General features: G+C 43.2%; 1 protein-coding gene across 6 annotated transcripts in view; it reads right to left on the bottom strand.

Annotated features, from left to right (window-relative positions):
• ciita (class II, major histocompatibility complex, transactivator) overlaps window positions 1-20,345 on the bottom strand; it is a 103,081-nt gene that overhangs the window by 59,046 nt on the left and 23,690 nt on the right. Inside the window, exon 1 of one of the 6 annotated variants that reach the window (XM_059979196.1) lies at window positions 5,433-5,789. The exons of 2 other annotated variants lie outside the window; for them this stretch is intronic. Coding sequence is in view for 1 of the 4 variants with exons in the window: in XM_059979195.1 (XP_059835178.1) it covers window positions 4,914-4,935 (22 nt within the window). In the remaining 3 variants the exon portion in view is untranslated. 3 more of the 6 variants (XM_059979195.1, XM_059979198.1, XM_059979197.1) reach the window with 3 other exon arrangements.

The following is a 20,345-nucleotide window of genomic DNA, read 5'->3' as shown; positions in this document are numbered from 1 at the left end:
TTGGGGGGGGGAGTTCAAAATTCAAAGTAAATCTATTATTAAAGTACATATGTGTCACCATATACAATTCCCATATTTATTTTCTTGTGGGGATACTCAATAAATCCATAACAGAATAATAATCATAATATAAAAAAATGAAAGAACAGACCAACTTGAGCATCCAACCAGTACTCAAAAGACAACAAACTGCAAAAACAAAAAAAAAATGAATAAGTAATAAATATCAAGAATATGAAAGTGAGTCTACTGGTTGTGAAAACATTTCAACGATGGAGCAAGTGAAGTTATTCACTTTGGTTCAAAAGCCTGATGGTTGAAAGGTAATAACGGTTCCTTAACCTGGTGGTGTGGGTCCTGAGGCTCCTGTACCTTCTTCCCAATGGCATCAGTGAAAAGAGAGCATGACCTGGGGGGTGCGTGTTCCTGATAATGGATGCTACTTTCCTGCAGCAGTGCTCAGTGGCGTGGAGGGCTTTACCCATGATGGACTGGGCCATAGCAACTACTTCTTGTCAGATTTTCTGTTCAAGGGCATAGGTATTTCCATACCACGTTGTGATGCAGCCAGTCAATATATTCTTCACCACATATCTATTGAACTTTGTCAAAGTCTTGGATCTCATGACAAATCTTCACCAATTCCTAAGGAGGTTAGAGGCACTATTGTACTTTCTTTGTAATTGCACTTACATGCTGGGTCCAGGCGAGGTCCTGCAAAATGGTAACACTGAGGAATTTAATGTTGCTGAACCCTCTCCAACTCTGATCCCTCGATGAGGACTGGCTCATGAATCTCTGATTTCCTCCTCCCGATGTCAATAATCAGCTCCTTGGTCTTGCTGACATTGAGTGAGAGGTTGTCGTTGTGGCACCACTCAGCCAGATTTTCAATCTCCCTCCAGTATGCTGATTTGTCAGCATCTTTGATTTGGCCAATGACAGAGGTGTGGTTAGTAAATGTAACTATGGCATTGGAGCTGTGCTTAGCCTTACAGTTATAAGTGTGAAGCGAGTAGAGCGGGGGCTAAGCACACAGCCTTGTGGTCCACCTGTGCTGACAGAGATTGTGGAAAATGTTTTGTTGCCAATCTGAACTGACTGGGGTCTGCAAGTGAGAAAATTGAGGATTAAATTGCACAAGGACATATGAGGCCAAGGTTATGAAGCTTGTTGATTCGTTTTCAGGGGGTGATGATGGAATTGAATGCAGAGCTGTACTCTTAATAAAGAGCATCCTGATGTCTGCACCTTTGCTGTCCAAATGTTCCAGGGTTGAGTGAAGAGCCAATAAAATGTCATCTGCTGAGGACCCGTGGCTCCAGTAAGTAACCTGGAGTGGACCCAAGTCCCTTCTCAGGAGTCGATATGTTTCATCACCAACCTCTCAAAGCAGTTCATCACTGTGGATGTAAATACTAATGGATGATAGTCAAGGGAGGTCACCATGCTCTACTTGGGCATTGGTGTAAGTGAAGTCCGCTTGAATCAGGTGGGTACGACAGGCGGCCGAAGGGAGAGGTTAAAGATCTCATTGACCATTCCAGCCAGTTGATCCTTCGTACTCGGCCAGATACCCGGTCTGGTCCGGATGCTCTTCCTGGGATCGGCGGCCTCAAAGGCGGAAATGATGGTCTCATCGGGGGCTGCGGGAGTCCGTGATGGTTGCTCCATGTTTTGAGTCAAAGCGAGTACAGCAGGGATTGAGCTCATCTGGAGCGAAGCCCAGTTGCCGCAATTGTTGCTTTGTTTCACTTTATAACAGATCCTTTGTAGAATCAAGTTTAGTCCGGAGCCGTCACTTCGCCCGTAAGGTGCCTTTCCAGACATCGCAACTGGACTCCTTGTGACTTTCTTGGTCTCCATCCCTTACTGCCTCAGATCTAGCCCCCAGGAGACTGCGGATGTCATGATTCATCCAGGGCTTCTGACTGGGTAAGGTTCTGAATGATTTTGTGGGGACACACTAGTTTTCAAGTCCATTACAACCGTGGTGTATTCATTCAGATCCACACAGGAGTCCTTGAACACGACCCAGTCCACTGACTCGAAACAACCCTGTAGCCGCTCTGCCTCCCTCTGTTGTCCTGGTCTCTAAAGGTTGCGCTGTAGCCTCCGCCTGTATGCAGCCAAGTGACCAGAGGGGCCGATATGTGATGTGGGCTTGGAACGGTAGGCATTCCTTATCTTAGTACAACAGAAGATGGACAAAGCAGCCAAACTAGTTTACAACAGTTTATCCTTTAGGTAGGCTACGCTAACAGCCAAGGGAAAACCGAGCCCCATCGCAGATATATGACACAGTAGAAATAGCCTGTTCTGCTATGCACAGTGCAAGTTAATTTCTAGATTTATGGGAATTAATTACTTTACAGTTTACGCACACGCAATCCTTACGGTACCATTGCTGCCACGCCTTCTATTAAAACTAACTTATCGTCGTTCTTCCGCGGTTCTGACGAAGGGACTTCAATCCGGCGATGTAACTCTTACCTGCTCTGCAGAGTTCGCCTGACCTGCTTCACACATTAACCAGCTACATTAAATGCTAAAAGCAAGTCGTGACTGCAGTCACTGACCGCTGGCCCAGGTCCAGAGTCAGTTACTTATCACACGCGCCTCCATCTGCGCCGACAATCACCATTCCGCAGATGGAATTCGGTTGGGATTTACTGTAAACTGCAGGGACACAGAGGCAACACGAGGAAAATCGAGCGTAGAAATTCTCTACCGGGAATAAACTACATAAGGTTTCGTTATACGCGGATGATTTATACAGCTGGAGGAAAATTCAGTAGTGGGGTTTTCGTTAGCTTCTTTATTAGGAGCTCCTCTTCCCATTTCGGCCCCTAGAACAGGTAGACAAGTTCTCAACCCAATTGTTAAACATTCTTTAAACATTTGGGTTCAATTTCGTAGATTCTTTGAATTAAATGATTTTTTACTTTCTAGTAATATTTATTCTAATTTCTTTTTTAAACCATCAACTTTGGATAAGGCTTTTCTAATATGCAAAATTAAGGGAATAAAAACATTTTTAGATTTGTTTTTACAAGACTGTTTAATGTCTTTTTCACAGTTAATGGATAAATATGATATCTCTAATACACATTTTTTCAGGTATTTACAGGTTAGGAGTTTCTTATGTGATTTTTTACCAAATTACCCCTTGGCCTGCTCTTTAAATTTAGCTTATGTTATTTTAAACCTTTTCAGTTTAACCCTTTTCAAAAATGATTATTAGCTAGCATTTATAAACAGTTAATGAATGCCTACACATTGCCTAATGATAGGGTTCAACGCACCGGGAGGTAGAACTTCAACATTCACTCTCAGATAACCAATGGAGTAAAATTTATTATTTAGTCAATAATTCATCTATCTGCAGACACCATATTTTAATTCAGTTTAAGATAGTACACAGGGCCCATATGTCCAAAGATAAATTGGCCCATATTTTTCCTAATATGCACCCTATTTGTGACAGGTGTAACGCAGAAGTGGCTACTCTAACCCATATGTTTTGGCCATGTGTAAGTTTAAATAATTTTTGGAGGGATGTGTTTGGAATATTATCTAAAGTTACAGATATAGATGTTCAACCTAATCCACTTACAGCAATTTTTGGGATTTTTCCAGAGGAAGCAAGCAAAGTGTCTGCTTCCGCCCAACATGTGATAGCATTTTCAACTTTACCGGCTCGGAGAGCTATTCTGCTACACTGGAAATAATCTAATTCACCTACTGTTTGCTATTGGCTCTCCTCCATCATGTCATGTTTAAGGTTGGAGAAAATTAGAAGCCGGACATTAGATACATCCTTTGATTTTGAACAAGTCTGGTGACCCTTTATTCAATATTTTCACATGATTTAATTTATCTTTATTTGTTTATTTTTCTTTATTCTCTTTGGAGAATATCCTTGTCCATGAAGGTTTGGAAATGACTGGAAGGATGTGTTTTTTTTCCCTCTTTTTTTTATATAAAGTTTATCCTCAATTGGACTGCCCAATCTTTCTTTTACTTTCTTTTCTTTCTCTTTTTTTTTGGTTTCAGTTTAGTTAGTGGTGTTTTTCTTTTTCTATTAATAAAATTTCCAATCTTTTTCTACGATTGCCATGAAGAGTTGTAATTTCTTTCTGACTATTGTATATATAACAGCATTTGATTTTTTTAATTTTGATTTTGATATATACTTCCTGTTTTTACTATTGCTGTTTATATGTCTTTTATATTATCTACTTGTTAAACTCCTCTTTCGATTTGTATATTCTTTATTTGAAAATCAATAAAAAAAAGATTGAAAAATGAAATGAGAAATTCTCTACTTCGTTGGTTATTATTTCGCATAAACCTACCGTACTCCAGAGCGGTGAAACTCACTTTCAGTTTCCCGGAAAGCCTCCTGAAGTTCCAGCAAACAATGATCCAAACAGAAAAATGCACGGCGATTCTTATTAAAATACTCGGGGCCACTTTTTAATTAACTGATCAAGTATTTCGTCACGATCTACGGGCGTCTTTGCAAAATGCAATAGAATTAAAAATATTAAGCAGAAGTGAAATTCTTGGCATTTGTCCAAAAACGCTGCAAGTGTTTGGTGTAAATTTATTTGCATTAACGCTATTTTGCTGGTATTGGACACATAAATGGAAATATAAAGCACACACACACACACACACACACACACACACACACACACACACACACACACACACACACATAACCACACACACACACACACACACACATAACCACACACACACACACACACACACACACACACACACACACACACACATAACCACGTGCCAGCTAAAATCCAAGCATTACAATCTTCCATGATTTGCTCTATAAATGTTGTTACAGCTTCTTGTAAATTCCACTGGTCCCGAGCAAAGCCACCGCCTACCTGCTTCGCTGCGGTTGAACATTGATCCCGATCGTTGCCCCAAGCTGAACCGCCCAGGGAAGCGACCAAGCGCCCGAAAGAACGCTGGCTCACCTCCAAAGCAACTTAACCTCCATTAGCAGCATCTGGATCCGCTTGGTTTATATTTGTTAAAACGCCGACTACTTTTTGTAAAGGACACTTCAGTAAAGTAAATCTCGGAGTGCGAAGCCGATTATGCACATCGGCAAGTACATGTGATTTACAGGAACGGTGAATTCTGTTTTACAGATTAGACAAAGCATACAGCTTAAGGATTCTCTGCAAAAGTTCACAATAAACAGCCACGAAAATGAGCCACCCAGATACGGCAGGTTTTTTTTCCCCTAACATTCCACTTATTTCCCCAAGACAAGATTTATTTAATAAATAAAACTCCCAGTAAATAGAAGCTACAACAGGATACACGCGGTACAGTGCGCACACACTCCGGCTCAGATTTGCATCAATCAGAACAGTCAATGTGAGGATTTAACCTACCGAGGAGAGGATGGCCGCCTGGATCCTCCACCGTCTTTGCACCTTCAGCTTTCCCAAACCAGCCGCCGCGTTTTCCCCTTCAATTTAGCTCCAGGAACAATTGATACAGGGGAATCCCCGCGACGCAGGCGCAATGCGCCCTGCCAAACGCAAGCTGGATCACACTCTTAAAGTTCAATTTAAGTTGTGAAGACATATGATGGTGAGCTGCAGGTGCCAGAACACCCAGCAGAAAAAAATTTTTTTTTTTTTTGAGGATCAGCGTGTCAGTCAGCATCTGCGAAGGCAAACGGATGGTGACTCGTCGCCACTTCTTTAGATAATTGTTTATTCAGTTGCATTTTTGCAATAGTCAATGGGCGTGTTTCCTGCATGTCAACGATGCCCATTTCACGTCAGAAATACTTTATTTTGCTTTGGGAGATTCTGAAAGGCAGAATATAAATAGAAAGGCAGGTCCTTTTTAATACAGGCGAATAAGCAGAAGGCGGCAAAGCAACGCAGCCGTTAGCGTGAAGTTTTATAGCATCAGTTGTAAGATTAGGTTTCTATCCCCGCCACTTTAAGTGAAGAGTTTTTCTGGGTTTCCTCTGCGCAGCACAATGCCCGCTGTTTTTATTTTTTTTTGCATTCCACTGTATGTTTTCATGTACATGCGACAGATGGAGCTAATTTTTATGAACAGTTTTGTGCGCTGCAAGGATCTGGAGGAGATTGATGGAGGGACATGAATCTGAAACTCGGCTTCTCACGCAAGTGAGAAGGGTATATATGGCCCTGGAAGACCCCCGGACTTAATGGCATTGGGTCAAAACAGGGCATAAAAAACCTCCGAATTGATCGCCGTCTGCCATCGTGCCTCAGTAGTGAAGGTGGCAAGGGACCAGAATGGCCGCTGGGTGGGGAACTTTGAAAATAAAAGCATCTTAGTTTTACCACCATTGACTGAGCCGGCTGAGGGCTGCCAGACAGGATAGAGGCAGGTAGCGGATGAGTTCAGCACAAGGTATAAATCCAACCACGTTATTTCCGTACAGTGTAGCGGGCGGCCACGTTGCACCTAGGGTCAATGTAAATTGAGTGAAAATTCCCATCAGTCTCGATCCTTCTCACATGATCCACTTTCTATTGCTCATGGAGATTAGGGATCGCTTATAACAGTGTGGTGAACTACTTTTACCTGTCTGGACACGCCCCCCCGGCAGCCCCTGTGGCTCCTCCCACAGACCCCGGTATAAAGGCGATTGGAGGCACAACCCCGGCCTCAGTCTCCAGGATGTTGTGTGGTGGTCTCTCTCTGCTGACTACCTCTACTCACGTCTCCTAGAGTTATTGATGGTGCATCAAATAGACAACTATCCTAGCAGCAGGCATCCCGCTGGGATGCAGGAGCAAGTGGAAGCAGCTGGAGGAAGGAGACAAAACGATATTGCAGTCAGTGAGGCTGTAGATGATTTCTAGGAAGTAGGTATTCCCCTTGGTGATGGTTCAGTGGTATTGTGGTGGAGCCCATCTCTGTGGATAAGAAACACCAGAATGTCTGCAGATGCTGGAAGTCCATTAAAGGCCAGGTAGCATCTATGGAAAGAGTAAACAGTCGATGTTTCAGGCCGAGATCTTTCGTCGGGACTGGAAGAAAAGGAGGAAAAGTCGGAGTAAAAAAGCGCGGGGTGAGGGGGTAGGTGATAGCCGAAACCAGCGGAGGGGAAGAAGATGAAGTAAAGAGCTGAGAAGTGGATTGGTGAAAGCGATAAAGGGCTGGAAAAGGGGAAATCTGTTAGGAGAGGATAGAAGACCATGGAAGAACAGGAAAAGGAGACCCAAAGCAATATCATAGATGCTGCCTGGTCTGCCGAGTTCCTCCAGCATTTTGTGTGTGTTGCTTCAGATTTCCAGCATCTGCAGATTCTCTTATGTTTCTTATCTACAGAGGATGGCTCTACTACAACATCACCAAGGAGAATACCTACTTCCTAGAAACCATCTACAGCCTCACTGACTGCAATATCGTTTTGTCTCTTCCCTCCAGGTGCTCCCACTTGCTCCGCATCCCAGTGGGATGCCGGTAGCTCAGCTATTTGCCTGTTATAAATGATCCCTAATGTGGGTGAGAGGTAGGAGGTGAGTCATGTTGACGTGCATGTGACAGGGAACATAGATATTTTACATACCTATTTATTTATTTGTTTATATCTTCAGACACAACGAGCTGTGCCCGGCAACCCACCTATTTATACCTAGCCTAATCACAGGACAATTTACAATGACCAGTTTACTAAATGGCATGACTTTGGATGGTGGGAGGAAACTGGAGCACCCAGAAGAAACCCATGCAGTCACGGGCAGAACGTACAAACTCCTTGTAGATGGCAGCAGGAATTGAACTCCAAGTTCCGAAGCCCCATGCTGTTCTGAGCCCCGGCACCCTTTATTGATATTTTCAGAAGCAATAGGAAAGACAGGTCTAGCAGTTCTAGTAATGACCTGGGAAGATTAATAGAGTAAACTCAGAACCTAGGAAATGGTAATGCAAGGGGAAAAGGAGAATTTTTGAAAACTCATTTGTTGTATCAAAAAGGTACAACATTCATACTGACAGCACCAGAGGTCAGGATGAAACCAAGTAAAGCTTACCATCACTTATCTACCTAAGGAAGATGCCCACAAAAACTTTGACTGACGAGAAATAAAATCTTGCAGGAACAAAGACCTATCTTCATACTGATGACGTCCTCCACCATGTTCTGTGGCAACAAAATCTTGTAAATGGCACGGATATTGAACAGATCTAGCAGCTCAATACAGGAATTCAATGGAGTGCTGTAGACCACTCACAAAAGGCACAGTACAGTTTCTCTCAAGCCAGGGGTGCTGTCCTCGTTCATATAAGACTGCCGATGAGATTGCCCAAACAACTCAACCAGGTATACCTGAAAATGAGGAGATAACTTTGTGTAGCTGCAACAGAAGGTGAACTACATGTGTTTTGTACATTGAAAGCAGCAGGGTAACCTCACAACCAACAGATTAGATCAAAGATCTACAGTTCTGACACATCTAATCATGGGTGGTGGTGGACAATTAAACAGCTAATGGGAATAGGAAATTCCGAGAACCAACGTTTCCGGTTTCCTCCCACCATCCAAAGTCATGCCACTTAGTAAACTGGTCATTGTAAATCGTCCTGTGACTAGGCTAGCTATAAATAGGTGGGTTGCTGGGCACAGCGCGTTGTGTCTGAAGATATAAATAAATAAACAACAAATAAATAAATAAGTAAAATTTCTATGTTCCCTGTCACATGCTCGTCAACATGACTCACCTCCTACCTCTCACCCACATTAGGGATCATTTATAACAGGCAAATAGCTGAGCTACCAGCATCCCACTGGGATGTGGAGCAAGTGGGAGCACCTGGAGGAAAGAGACAAAACGAAATTGCATTTAGTGAGGCTGTAGATAGTTTCTAGGAAGTAGGTATCCCCCTTGGTGATATTGTAGTAAAGCCGACCTCTGTAGATAAGAAACATGAGAAAATCTGCAGATGTTGGAAAGCTAAAGCAACACACACAAAATACTGGAGGAACTCGGCAGGTCTTGGAACTTCCTATTCCCATTAGCTGTTTAATTGTCCACCACCACCCATCTTCAATAACTCTAGGGCCCAGCTTGTGAGAGCTAAAGAGAATGTTTGCAGTCATGTTCACTCAGGAGTACAGAATAGGTAGTTCTTGTCATTTTCCTCCTGAGAGCTCCATCATCATCTTCAACAAGCTGATTTACACACACGATATAAAGAATTGACAGAAGGCTTTTGATATATCAAAGACCATGAAAGCCATTGTCCTAGTTCTGAATCTGACACCTGCTGTTCAGAATAACATGCTCCTCTATCGAAGCTGTTCCAACAGAGCTACAATTTTGGCACTGCCAATTAAGTGAGGGATTTCTCAGACTGTCAACCATCATCTAAACCGATGGAATTTCTCATCAGTGGTGCTTTTAAAGTGTCACATGCATCAATTGCTCAGTTAGGGTTTCACTAGGAGCACTCATCTCCCAACTTCATCATGGCTCTACAGTCCAACCATAGCCCAAAGGGCCAAATTCTAGAGATGAAGTGAAAGTAACTAACCTGCTGATTTGACCTCAAGACATCTAGAAGACCTGATAAAGCTGGCCAATAGACATCAAAGGGGAAAACAAAACCATCATAGATATTTTGCACAAAGAAAAATAGCTGTAGTTGTTGGAGCTGAATCATCTCAGCCTTTGAATACCACTGTAGGTACTACTTGGAGCCAACTAACTCCAGTTGTTTTTATCACACGGTGAGACATTGCTTCATGTGCAATTCCATTTACAACTTCTCAGCCAATCAAGACCCAGATCTAGATACCATCCAGGCATGAGCTAATCAGTAGCAAATAACTTTCATGCCTCTAAAGTCCATTGTAACGACCAAACCAGAGTCTAACAAATTATCCTTAATGTTCAATGCTGAGTCACCCAAAATAAACATTCTGAGTACACCATTGATCAGAAATGCAGCAGCATCAGTCATATATGCAGTATATATTGAGGCAACCAGGGCAATTTAAAGACTTTTCTGTAATTAATACTTTTGTCTCATTAGTATTTTCTCCTCTATGAATTTTTTACATAGATGATTCATCAGGTGAAATGGTTGAATACCCTCCCTCCTATCTTACATACTCATAGACTGCATATATCCCCTCTGGAGCACAGGTTCTCAACCTGGAGTCTACAGACACCTTGGTTAATGGTAGGAATCCATGGCATTAAAAAGGTTGTACTCCCCTGCTCTAGAAGATAAAGATTCACCAAGTGGCTGCACAAGTTGAGAAGGTGGTGAATAGAGAACATGGCATGCTTGCCTTTGGTTGATGAGGCAGTGAGTTCATGAGTCAGGAAGTTTACGTTGCAGCTTTATAGGGCACTTGTTCCCCACATCTGGAATATTGCGTTCAATTCTTATCATCCAAACGTAGGTAGGATTTGGAGGCTTTGGAGAGGGTGCAGAGGATGCCGCTGGATTAAGGGGCATGTGCTATAATGATATGTTAGGAAAACCTGCGGTTTTATATGAGGCTCCAGAGGATGAAGGAACACGTTATAGAAGTTTATAAGATTTGGAGAGGCATAGATAGACAGCAAGTATCTTTTTCACTGGATCAAAATGTCTAATACTGGAGGGCATGAAATTAACTAAGTTCAAAGAAGATGTGCAAGTCAATTTGTTTACACATAGGGTGGTGGGTGCTTGGAAGGTGGTATTGGAGGTAAATCTGATAGAGACTCTTAGATAGGTACATAGATGTGCAGAGGATGGACAGATATGGATACTGTTTGGCAGTAGGAATTCATTTAGTTAGGCATTCAATTACTAGTTTAATTGGCTCAGCACAACTTTGTGGGCCAAATGGTCTACTGTTCTATGTTCTAAAAGCAACAACCTGCACACTTGTATTTACATTAAGCTGACAGCTAAAAGTTCAAATGCAAGCATAATAAATACAACCCTAAAATCCTCTAACAAAGGGGAGAGTAGAGAGTTACTCCATTTACAGTTCCTCAACTTGCTTCCCTCATCCTTTCAGGTATTGTACTCCATTTGCACATTTCTCAATAGTAACTTGAGCTTTCACAATTGTTGAAATAACGAAAATGTCACACATCATTGGAAGAAAACGTTGTTAAATACTTCAGCACAATGTCTTGGCATTGTTATAATCATTGCTAATTTCCTTGCTGAGTTTCATTTACATCTGACTTTGCTGCCAGGTGTTTCCTGAATCTTTGATACATCTGCTCATACTGTCTGTGCCGTTTAGAAGAGTACGAGTTTAGTTTCTATTGTTATTTCGTGGTCTGTGCACGTCTGGAAGACACAGCCCAAAGGCCAAACCCGTGATCGGTGTTTCGGGGTGAAGTTCGAAGTTGGAGGCTCAAAGTCCGTGAATCTGAAAATCCAGAGGCAAGGGCTGGAGGCCAAAGTGCAGCCTGTCCTGGGGTTGGAGACCTATCTGGGTGGGTAGGAGGGATGGAAAAGGGGCTTATTGTCTTCTTTTGTTGTGTTATTGCTGTTACTGCTTATTTTGTTCTCTACAACTTGGTGAGCATACAGGAATGTGTGGTGACACTTATGGGCTGCCCCAGAACATGAATACAAACAATGAATTTTATTGTGCTGTATGCTTGGATGTAGATGTGGAAAATAAGTAAATAAATCTGAACTGTCTTCCCGATATTTCCACGGTTTCAGGAAGGATCGCCAGGATTCTGAAGGAGTCCCGGATTAATACCATCCACAAACCCATGAGGAAGCATGAATCACAGCTTATGCAGGTCAAAGATGACCTGGGACTCAGGACGACAGGTGTTTATAGGATTCCCTGGGAATGTAGGGCAGCGTATATCGGCCAGACAGGATGCACAGTAGAAACCCGCATCAAGGAGCACAAGGAGGTGTAGTTGTTTTGCTTTCCCGGAGAAATTGGCAGTAGCAGAACATTGCATTCGCAACGTGACAGGATTGACGTTGATGGCACAAAACTACTGTGCAGTGCCAATGGCTTTTGGTACCACCTGGTGAAGGAAGCCATTGAAATTAAACTAGAGGAAAAGAATTTTAACAAAGATGAAGGTTTCGCTCTAAGTAAGAGCTAAAATTCAATTGTAAACAAGGTGGGACAGCAAAAACCTGATTGGATGAGAACTACCCAATCAGGAGGGATGGACAGAGGAGGTAGAAATACCACCAAACTAGACATGTGCAGGCATCGACCCTGGTGAAAATGGCAGAGTTTGTCATCGAAACATCAGTTAAGATCGGTACCTGAAACTGGCTGGATGTCCAAAAAGAGTTTATTCCTAAATCTCATTGTTCCACTACAACCATCAATATTGTTCCTTTGTGCAGTTTTCTTTAAACTTGCTGTTTAAGTTTAAGGGCAGAGTGATATAAAAGAGAACTGAGAGGCAACCTTCTTTACCTAGATTGCAGTGAGTACCTGGGGTGAGCTGCCAGAGGTCAAGCTGGCAATCTTATGTTAGTCATGGGGGATTTCAATACGTAGGTAGATTGAGAAAATCAGATTGGTGCTGGATCCCAAGAGAAGGAATCTGTAAAATTCCCTCAAAAGTAGTTTTTAGAGCAGCTTGTGGTTGAGCCCACTGGGGAAAAGGTAATTCTGGATTGGGTGTTGTGTAATGAACCAGATATGATTAGTGAGCTTACGGTAAAGGGACCCATAGGAGGCAATGACGATAATATGATAGAATTCATCCTATCGAGAGAGAGAGAAGATAAAGCTAGATGTATCAGTATTACTGTGGAGTAAAGGGATTTACAGAAGCATGAGAGAGGAGCTGGCCAATGTTGATTGGAAGGGGACACTAGCAGGAATGATGGCAGAACAGCAATAACTGGAGTTTCTGGGAACAATTCAAATGACACAGGGTAAATAAATTGAAAAGATGAAGCTGTAAAGTTGTATGTGGCCTATCAGTGGCATCAACAGAGCAGTACGAAGAGGTATTTCTCACAGGTAGGTAGTGGTTAGTAAAAAGGGAGCTTCAGGGGTCTTTGTCCATGGTATGTGGCCTATCAGTATATCAACAGAGCTCTGTGAACCAAATAAAAGTACAGAAGGGATAAACAGCGCAGCCATTGTCGGGAGTAGGCCAATGGTGTGAGCAGAAGCAATGGGCTTTGGCTCAAAAAAAGGCTTCAGCTCGGAAGAGGCATCGGCTCTGTGTAAAGCATCTGTTAAGGTTTCCTTTCTGGTTTACTTTTCCCCTTTCTTACTGTACCATTTAAATGTCTGTGGTCTGCGATTCATGCCAAATGTTAGAGAACTGAGTTTCCCCAGGGAACCACATTTGCATGAAGTGCATCCGGCTGCAGGTCCTTGAAGACTGTGTTGGGGATCTGGAGCAGCAACTGGATGAGCTTCAGCTTGTGCGGGAGAGTGAGGAAATATTCGATCAGAGTTACAGGGAAGTAGTCACCCCGAAGTTGCAGGAGGCGAGTAGCTGGGTGACTGTCAGGAGAAATGGAAACAGGCAGTTAGGGCAGAGTGCCCCTGTGGCCATTTCCCTCAAAAACAAGTCTACCGCTTTGGATACTGTTGTGGGGGATGACCTCCCAGGGGTTGCCACAGCGACCGAGTTACAGGCACTGAGCGAGGGACCATGGTGCAGAAGGGAAGGAGAGAGAAGAAGGGAGCGGTAATGATAGGGGACTCAATAGTGAGGGGAACAGACAGGAGATTCCATGGATGTGAATGGGACACCCAGGTGGCATGTTGCCTCTCAGGTGCCAGGGTCAGGGATGTCTCAGATCACATTGACAACGTTTTGGAGAGGGAGGGGCAGCAGCCAGATGTCTTGGTACATATTGGTACCAATGATATAGGAAGGTAAAGCAAACAGGTTCTGAAAAGAGAATTTAGAGACCTAAGTAGAAAACTGAGAAGAGGACCTCCCGGATAGTAATTTCTGGATTGCTGCCTGTGCCACATGCCAGTGAGGGTAGAAACAAGATGATTTGACAGATAAATGCATGGCAGAGAAGCTGGTGCAGGGGGCAGGGCTTCAGGTTCTTGGATCATTGGGATCTCTTCTTGGGGAGCTATAACCTGTTCAAAAGTGAAGCATTGCCCCAGAACACAAGGGGACCAATATTCTTACGGGCAGGTTTGTTAGAGCTGTTGGGGAGGGTTTAAACTAACTTGGCGAGGGTGGGAACCAGAGTGAAGGGACTCAGGATAGGACAGATGGTAAAAAAGTAAAGATAGCATACAGTCAGACTGTCAGGAAGGGCAGGCAGGTGATGGGACATGGTTGCAGCCAACAGACTGAGAATCAAATCATTAGGGATGCAGAATCAGAAAGGATAGCAAATACGGTACTCAAGGTGTTGTATCCAAATGCACGTAGAATAAGAAATAAGGTGGATGACTTCATTACAATATTACAGATTGCCAGGTATGATCTTGTGGCCATCACTGAATCATGGCTGAAGGATGGTCGTAGTTGGGAGCTGAATGTCCAAGGTTACACATTAAATACGAGGAAATCTGCAGATGCTGGAAATTCAATCAACACACACAAAATGCTGGTGGAAGCAGCATTTGCCTGGCCTGCTGTGTTCCACCAGCATTTTGTGAAGGTTATACAAAATATTGGAGGGATAGGAAGGTAGGCAGAAGGGATGGTGTGGCTCCACTGGTAAAGAATGACATCAAATCAGTAGAAAGATGTGACATAGGATCAAAAGATGTTGCCCTGTGTATTGAGTTAAGAAACTGCAAGGGTAGAAGGACATTGACAGCAGTTATATACAGGCCTCCCACAGTGGCTGGGATGTGGACCACAAGTTACAACAGGAAACAGAACAGGTGAGTCAAAAGGGCAATGTTATGGTAGTCATGGGAGATTTTATCATGCAGGTCAATTGGGAAAAGCAGGTTAGTAATGGATCTCAAGAGAGTGAATTTGTTGAATGCCTAAAGATAGCTTTTTAGAGCAGTTTGTGGTTGAGCGTACTAAGGGATCAGCTATACTGATTGGGTGTTATGTAATGAACCAGAGGTGATTAGGGAGCTTAAGGTAAAAGAATCCTTAGAAACCAATAATCACAATATGAATGTTTTCAACTTGAAATTTGACAGGGAGAAAGTAAAGTCTGATGGAGTAAGTGGAATAAGGGAAATAATAGTGGTATGAGAGAGGAGTTGGCCAAAGTAAATCGGAAGGAGCTGCTGGCAGGGAGTCAGCAGAGCAGCACTGGTGTGCATTCCTGGAAAAAACTGAGGAAGGTGCAGGACATGTGTATTCCAAAAATGCAGAAATACTTAAGATAGTACAACTGTGGCTGACAAGGGAAGTCAAAGCTATTGTAAAAACAAAAGAAAGAGCATACAACAAAGCAAAAATTAATGGGAAGATAGAGGATTGAGAAGTTTGTAAAAACCTACAGACAGCAATTAAAAAATCATTAGAAAGGAAAAGATGAAAGATAAAAGCAAGCTAGCAAATAATATCAAAGTGGATAGTAAAGGTTTTTTCAAGTATGTTAAAATAAATAGATATGAGAGTGGATATATGACTGCTAGAAAATGAGGCAGGAGAAATCATAACAGGGGACAAGGAGATGGCTGATGAACTAAATGAGTATTTTGCAGAAGTCTTCACTGTGGAAGACACTAGTAGTGTGCCTGATGTTGTAATGTGTGAAGGAGAAGTGGGGGCTGTTCCTATTACAGGGGAGAAGGTGCTCAAAAAGCTGAAAAACCTAAAGGTAAATAAGTCATCTGGACCAGAGGAACTGCACCCTAGGGTGCTGAAAGAGATAGCATTAGAGATTGTGGTGGCATTAGAAATGATCTTTCAAAAATCATTGAACTCTGGCATGGTGCCAGAGAACTGGAAAAATGCAAATGTTACTCTATTCAAGGAAGGAGGAAGGCAGCAGAAAGGAAACTTTAGACCAGTTAGCCTGACCTCAATGGTTGGAAAGATGTTGGAGTCAATTGTTAAAGATGAGGTGATGGAGTACTTGGTGACACAGGACAAGATAGTACAAAGTCAGCATGGTTTCCTTCAGGGAAAATTCTGCTAGGTGAACCTGTTGGAATTCTTTGAGAAGATTACAAGTAGGATAGATAAAGGGGATGCAGTGGATGTTGTCTATTTGGACTTTCAGAAGGCCTTTGACAAGTTGCCACACATGTATCATGGTCCGGTCCGTAAAGTCTGCATTCCAGTTCACGATCCGGTCTGTGTTCCCCGGACTCCAGGTCTTCCAGCTATCCCGTGCTTCAGGTGGGTTTAATCATAGGCACCTGATTCTCATACTGAGGCTAGGAATATAAGTGGTCCTGGGGTTGAGTGTGGGGGTTAGTTTGTCTTGTCTGTATCCCCTTGGAGCAATCTGCTGGTGGAAGGCTAGAGCAGCCATTTGTGATCTCTAGTTGAAGGACCACTGCTTCATGAAGCCTTGTTGCCTCTAGTTGGAGCAGTCATTGGGGTATGGATTCGGCCATTTCTGGGGCCAGCTGAGTGGCTGTCTGCCACTCTGAGCTAGATATGGATTTGGCTGTTTCTGTGACCAGCCAAGGTTGCTGGTTGCCCTGACTCGGAGCCACCCCGGATTGAGTTCTCTTCCTGTCGTTGCCTCTGGGGTAAGTCAGGCTGTCTTTGCTGTTACCCTGAGGCTGGACTGTTCCCTTCCCTTCTCCATCTGAATCCCTGACAGTTCCTCGGCAGTCATCCCGGCCTGGTGTCCAAGGAAGGGGCTGGCCCTGTGCCCTAGGAATGGTCTTGGCCCTGTGCTCTAAGAAGGAGTCCTGGCTCCATACTCAAGGGCCTAACTGAGCCGAGCCTTGAAGAACCCGAGCCTGTGTCCAATCCCGTAGCCATATCATGTCCTCGCCTAGTTCTGGGATCTGAGCCTGAGTCAAGACCCAGGTTCTGGGCCCTTGTCCCGTCTCTGGCTCGGAGTTGAAGCCCAGGCTCCTGGTTTCCAGTTCCTAGTCCTGGTCCCGCTTTCCTAGCCCAAGTCTGTGTTCCTGTCCCATCCCTAACTCTAGTCCAGTCTAGTTCCCAGTACTTCAGTGTCTATGTCTTGTATTTGGTTTGTTCCTAATGCCCCCCACCCCCCGATATGACAACATGAGGTTGCTTACCAAGTTAAGAGCCCATGGTATTACAGGAAAATTACTAACATAGTTAGAGCATTGACTGACTGGTAGGAGGTAGTAAGTGGGAATAAAAGGATCCTTTTCTGGTTGGCTGCCAGTGACTAGTGGTGCTCCACAGGTGTCAGTGTTGGGACTGCTTATTTTTATGCTGTATATAAATGATTAAGATGATAGAATAGGTGGCTTTGTTGCTAAATTTGCAGATGATATGAAGATTGGTGGAGGGGCAGGTAGTGTTGAGGAAACAGGTCGGATGCATAAGGACTTGGACAGATTAGGAGAATGGGCAAGAGAGGCAAATGAAATACAATTTTGAAAAATACATGACCGTGCACTTTGGTAGTAGAAATAAATATGCAGACTATTTTCTAAACAAGGAGAAAAAATCCAGGAACCTGAGATGAAAAGAGACTTGAGAATCCTTGTGCAGAACACCCTGAAGGTTAACTTGCAGGTTGAGTCTGCGGTGAGGAAGGCAAATGCCATGTTAGCACATTTCAAGAGGTCTAGGATACAAGAACAAGGATGTGATGCTGTGACTTTGTAAGGCATTGGTGAGGCCTCACCTTGAGTATTGAGAAAAGTTTTGGGCCCCTCATCTTAGAAAAAATATGCTGGCATTGGAGAGGGTCCATGGGAGGTTCACAAGGATGATTCCAGGAATGAAAGGGTTATCATACGAGGAACGCTTGATGGCTCTGGGTCTGTACTCGCTGGAATTCAGAAGGATGAGGGAGGATCTCATTGAAACCTTTTGAATGTTGAAAGCCTAGACAGTAGATGTGAAAAGGATGTATATAATCTGAGGGGGAGTCAAGGACAAGAAGATGTAGACTATGTTCTCAATGAGAAGAAAATTCAAAAAGTCTCACAGCCCAGGGGAGGAAGCCATTACCCAGCCTAACGGTCCTATTCGTATACCATGGTACTTTCTGCCTGATGCCAGGAGGTCCAAGAAATCGTGGGGCAGATGAAAGGGGTCCTGAACAAGGTTGAGGGCTCTGTGATTTCAGTGCTCCCAGTATATGTCCTGGATTGGGGTGAGAGACACTCCGATGATTCAGCAGTCCACGCAATCCGCTGTGGGGTCTTGAGGTCATATACTTTACAAGTCCCATACCATACGGTGATACAGTTGGTCAGGACATTTTCAACAGTTAACAACTATCTGTGTTAAAAGCCAACACAACCTAAGGATGTGCTGCGGAAGTCCACAAGTGTCAACACACAGTCCGGCAACAACATAGCATGCTCGCGTTGCTCAGCAGAACCACTCGAAACAACAGTGAGACAAGCCCCATGCCTATTACCTGATGATGGTAATAGACTTGGCAGCAAATGTTCAACTCATTTCCAAAATCACTTACAGAAATTTGCCCAGCAGGTGAGCAGATTCACATAGGTGGTATGCTAGTCTCAAATTACGGAACTCAAGCAGCCTAGGTTAAGTGCGGACCTCTGATACATTTCGTCCCACATCCCAGATTGGTAGAATAAATGGTAACCATTAATTGCCCCTAGTGTGTTGTAGAATCTGGGGGAGCTGATGGGAACGTGGACGAAATAAAAATAAGGATTAATGCATGATCAGTGTAAATTAATCTTTGATAATCAGCTTGGACTTAGTAGTCCAGAGGGCCCATTTCAAAGTAAGTTTATTATCAAAGTACATATATAGTATGTCACCGTATATATCCCTGAGATTCATTTTCTTGCAGGCATACTCGATAAATCCAATAACTACAATAGAATCAATGAAAGACTGCACTAACTTGGGCACAACAAACTGTGCAAATACAAAAAGAAAGAAATAATAATAATTAAAAAAGAAATAAATATCAACAGCATGAGATGGAGGGTCCTTGAAAGTGAGTCCATAGGTTGTGGGAACATTTAAATGATAGGGCTAGTGAAATTACCCTCTCTGGATCAAGAGCCTAATGGTTGAGGGGTTATAGCTTTTTCCTCAGCCCAGTAGTGTGAATCATGAGGCTCTTATACCTCTTTGCTGAGGGCATGTCCTAGGTAGTGGGGGTCACTAATGATGGCTGCTGCTTTCCTGTGACCCATTTCATGTGGATCTGCTTAATTGTGGGGAGGGCTTTACCAGTGATGGACTGGGCTGTATCCACTACTCTTTGTATGAATCTCTGTCAAGGGCGTTGGTGTTTCCCTCCCAGGCTGTGATGTTGTGACGAGTCCGTGGGAAGCATTCAATATTATTGATATCAGAGAGGGGATTTCCAGATTTACACTTATTGAAGTTGTTGGGTTGTCGTTTCCTTAGTAGAAAAAGGAAGGAATAAAAAAAAAGGTGAGAAAAGGAATGCCAATCCATTGGAGGAGATTGCATTCGGGGTGACTGAACCAGGTACAAGGAAAGTTGGCTATCATCTCTGGGTCTGAGGGAAACTCCTCCCATTGCATTTGTCTACACTATTAAGTGTGAGTGATGGAAAGTTCATTCAAAGTTCAAAGTAAATTTATTATCAAAGTACACATATATTACCATATACAACCTTGAGATTCATTTTCTTGCAGGTATTCAGAGGGAAACAAAGAAGTGCAATAGAATTTAAGAAAACCTATGAATAACAAAGACTAACAAACAACCAATGTGCAAAAGAAGACATGTTGTGCAAATAATGAAATGAGTAAATAATACTGAGAATGTGAGTATTCTCAGTATACTTGTCAATCCAGGCTTGAGGTGAGTGAAGTTATTCTCTCCTGATGGTTGAAGGGTAATAACAGTTTCTGAACCTGGTGGTGTGGGTCCCAAGGCTCCTGTACCTCCATCCCAATGGTGGTAGCGAGAAGACAGCATGGCTTGGACGATGATGAAGGCTGCTGTCTTGTAGCAGTGCTGCTTGTAGATGTGCTCATTGATGGAGAGGGCTTGTCTATGATGGACTGCGCTGTATCCATCGCATTTGTAGATTTTTCCGTTCCTGACCATTGCTGTTTCTATACCAGGCCATGATGCAACCAGTCAGGATACTTCATTGTGCATCTATATAAGTTTATCAAAGACTTTGGTGACATGCCATATCTATGCAAACACCTAAGAAACTAGAGGCGTAATCATGTCTTCTTTGTAATGTCACTCACATGCTGGTCCCAGGGTCTCTGATATGATAATGCCAATCAATTTAATGTTACTAACCCTCTCCACCTCCAGTCT

The sequence above is a fragment of the Hypanus sabinus genome, chromosome 9 (assembly GCF_030144855.1).
Source record: "Hypanus sabinus isolate sHypSab1 chromosome 9, sHypSab1.hap1, whole genome shotgun sequence".
Lineage (NCBI taxonomy): Eukaryota > Metazoa > Chordata > Chondrichthyes > Myliobatiformes > Dasyatidae > Hypanus > Hypanus sabinus.
This window is presented reverse-complemented; position numbering and strand designations above follow the sequence as displayed.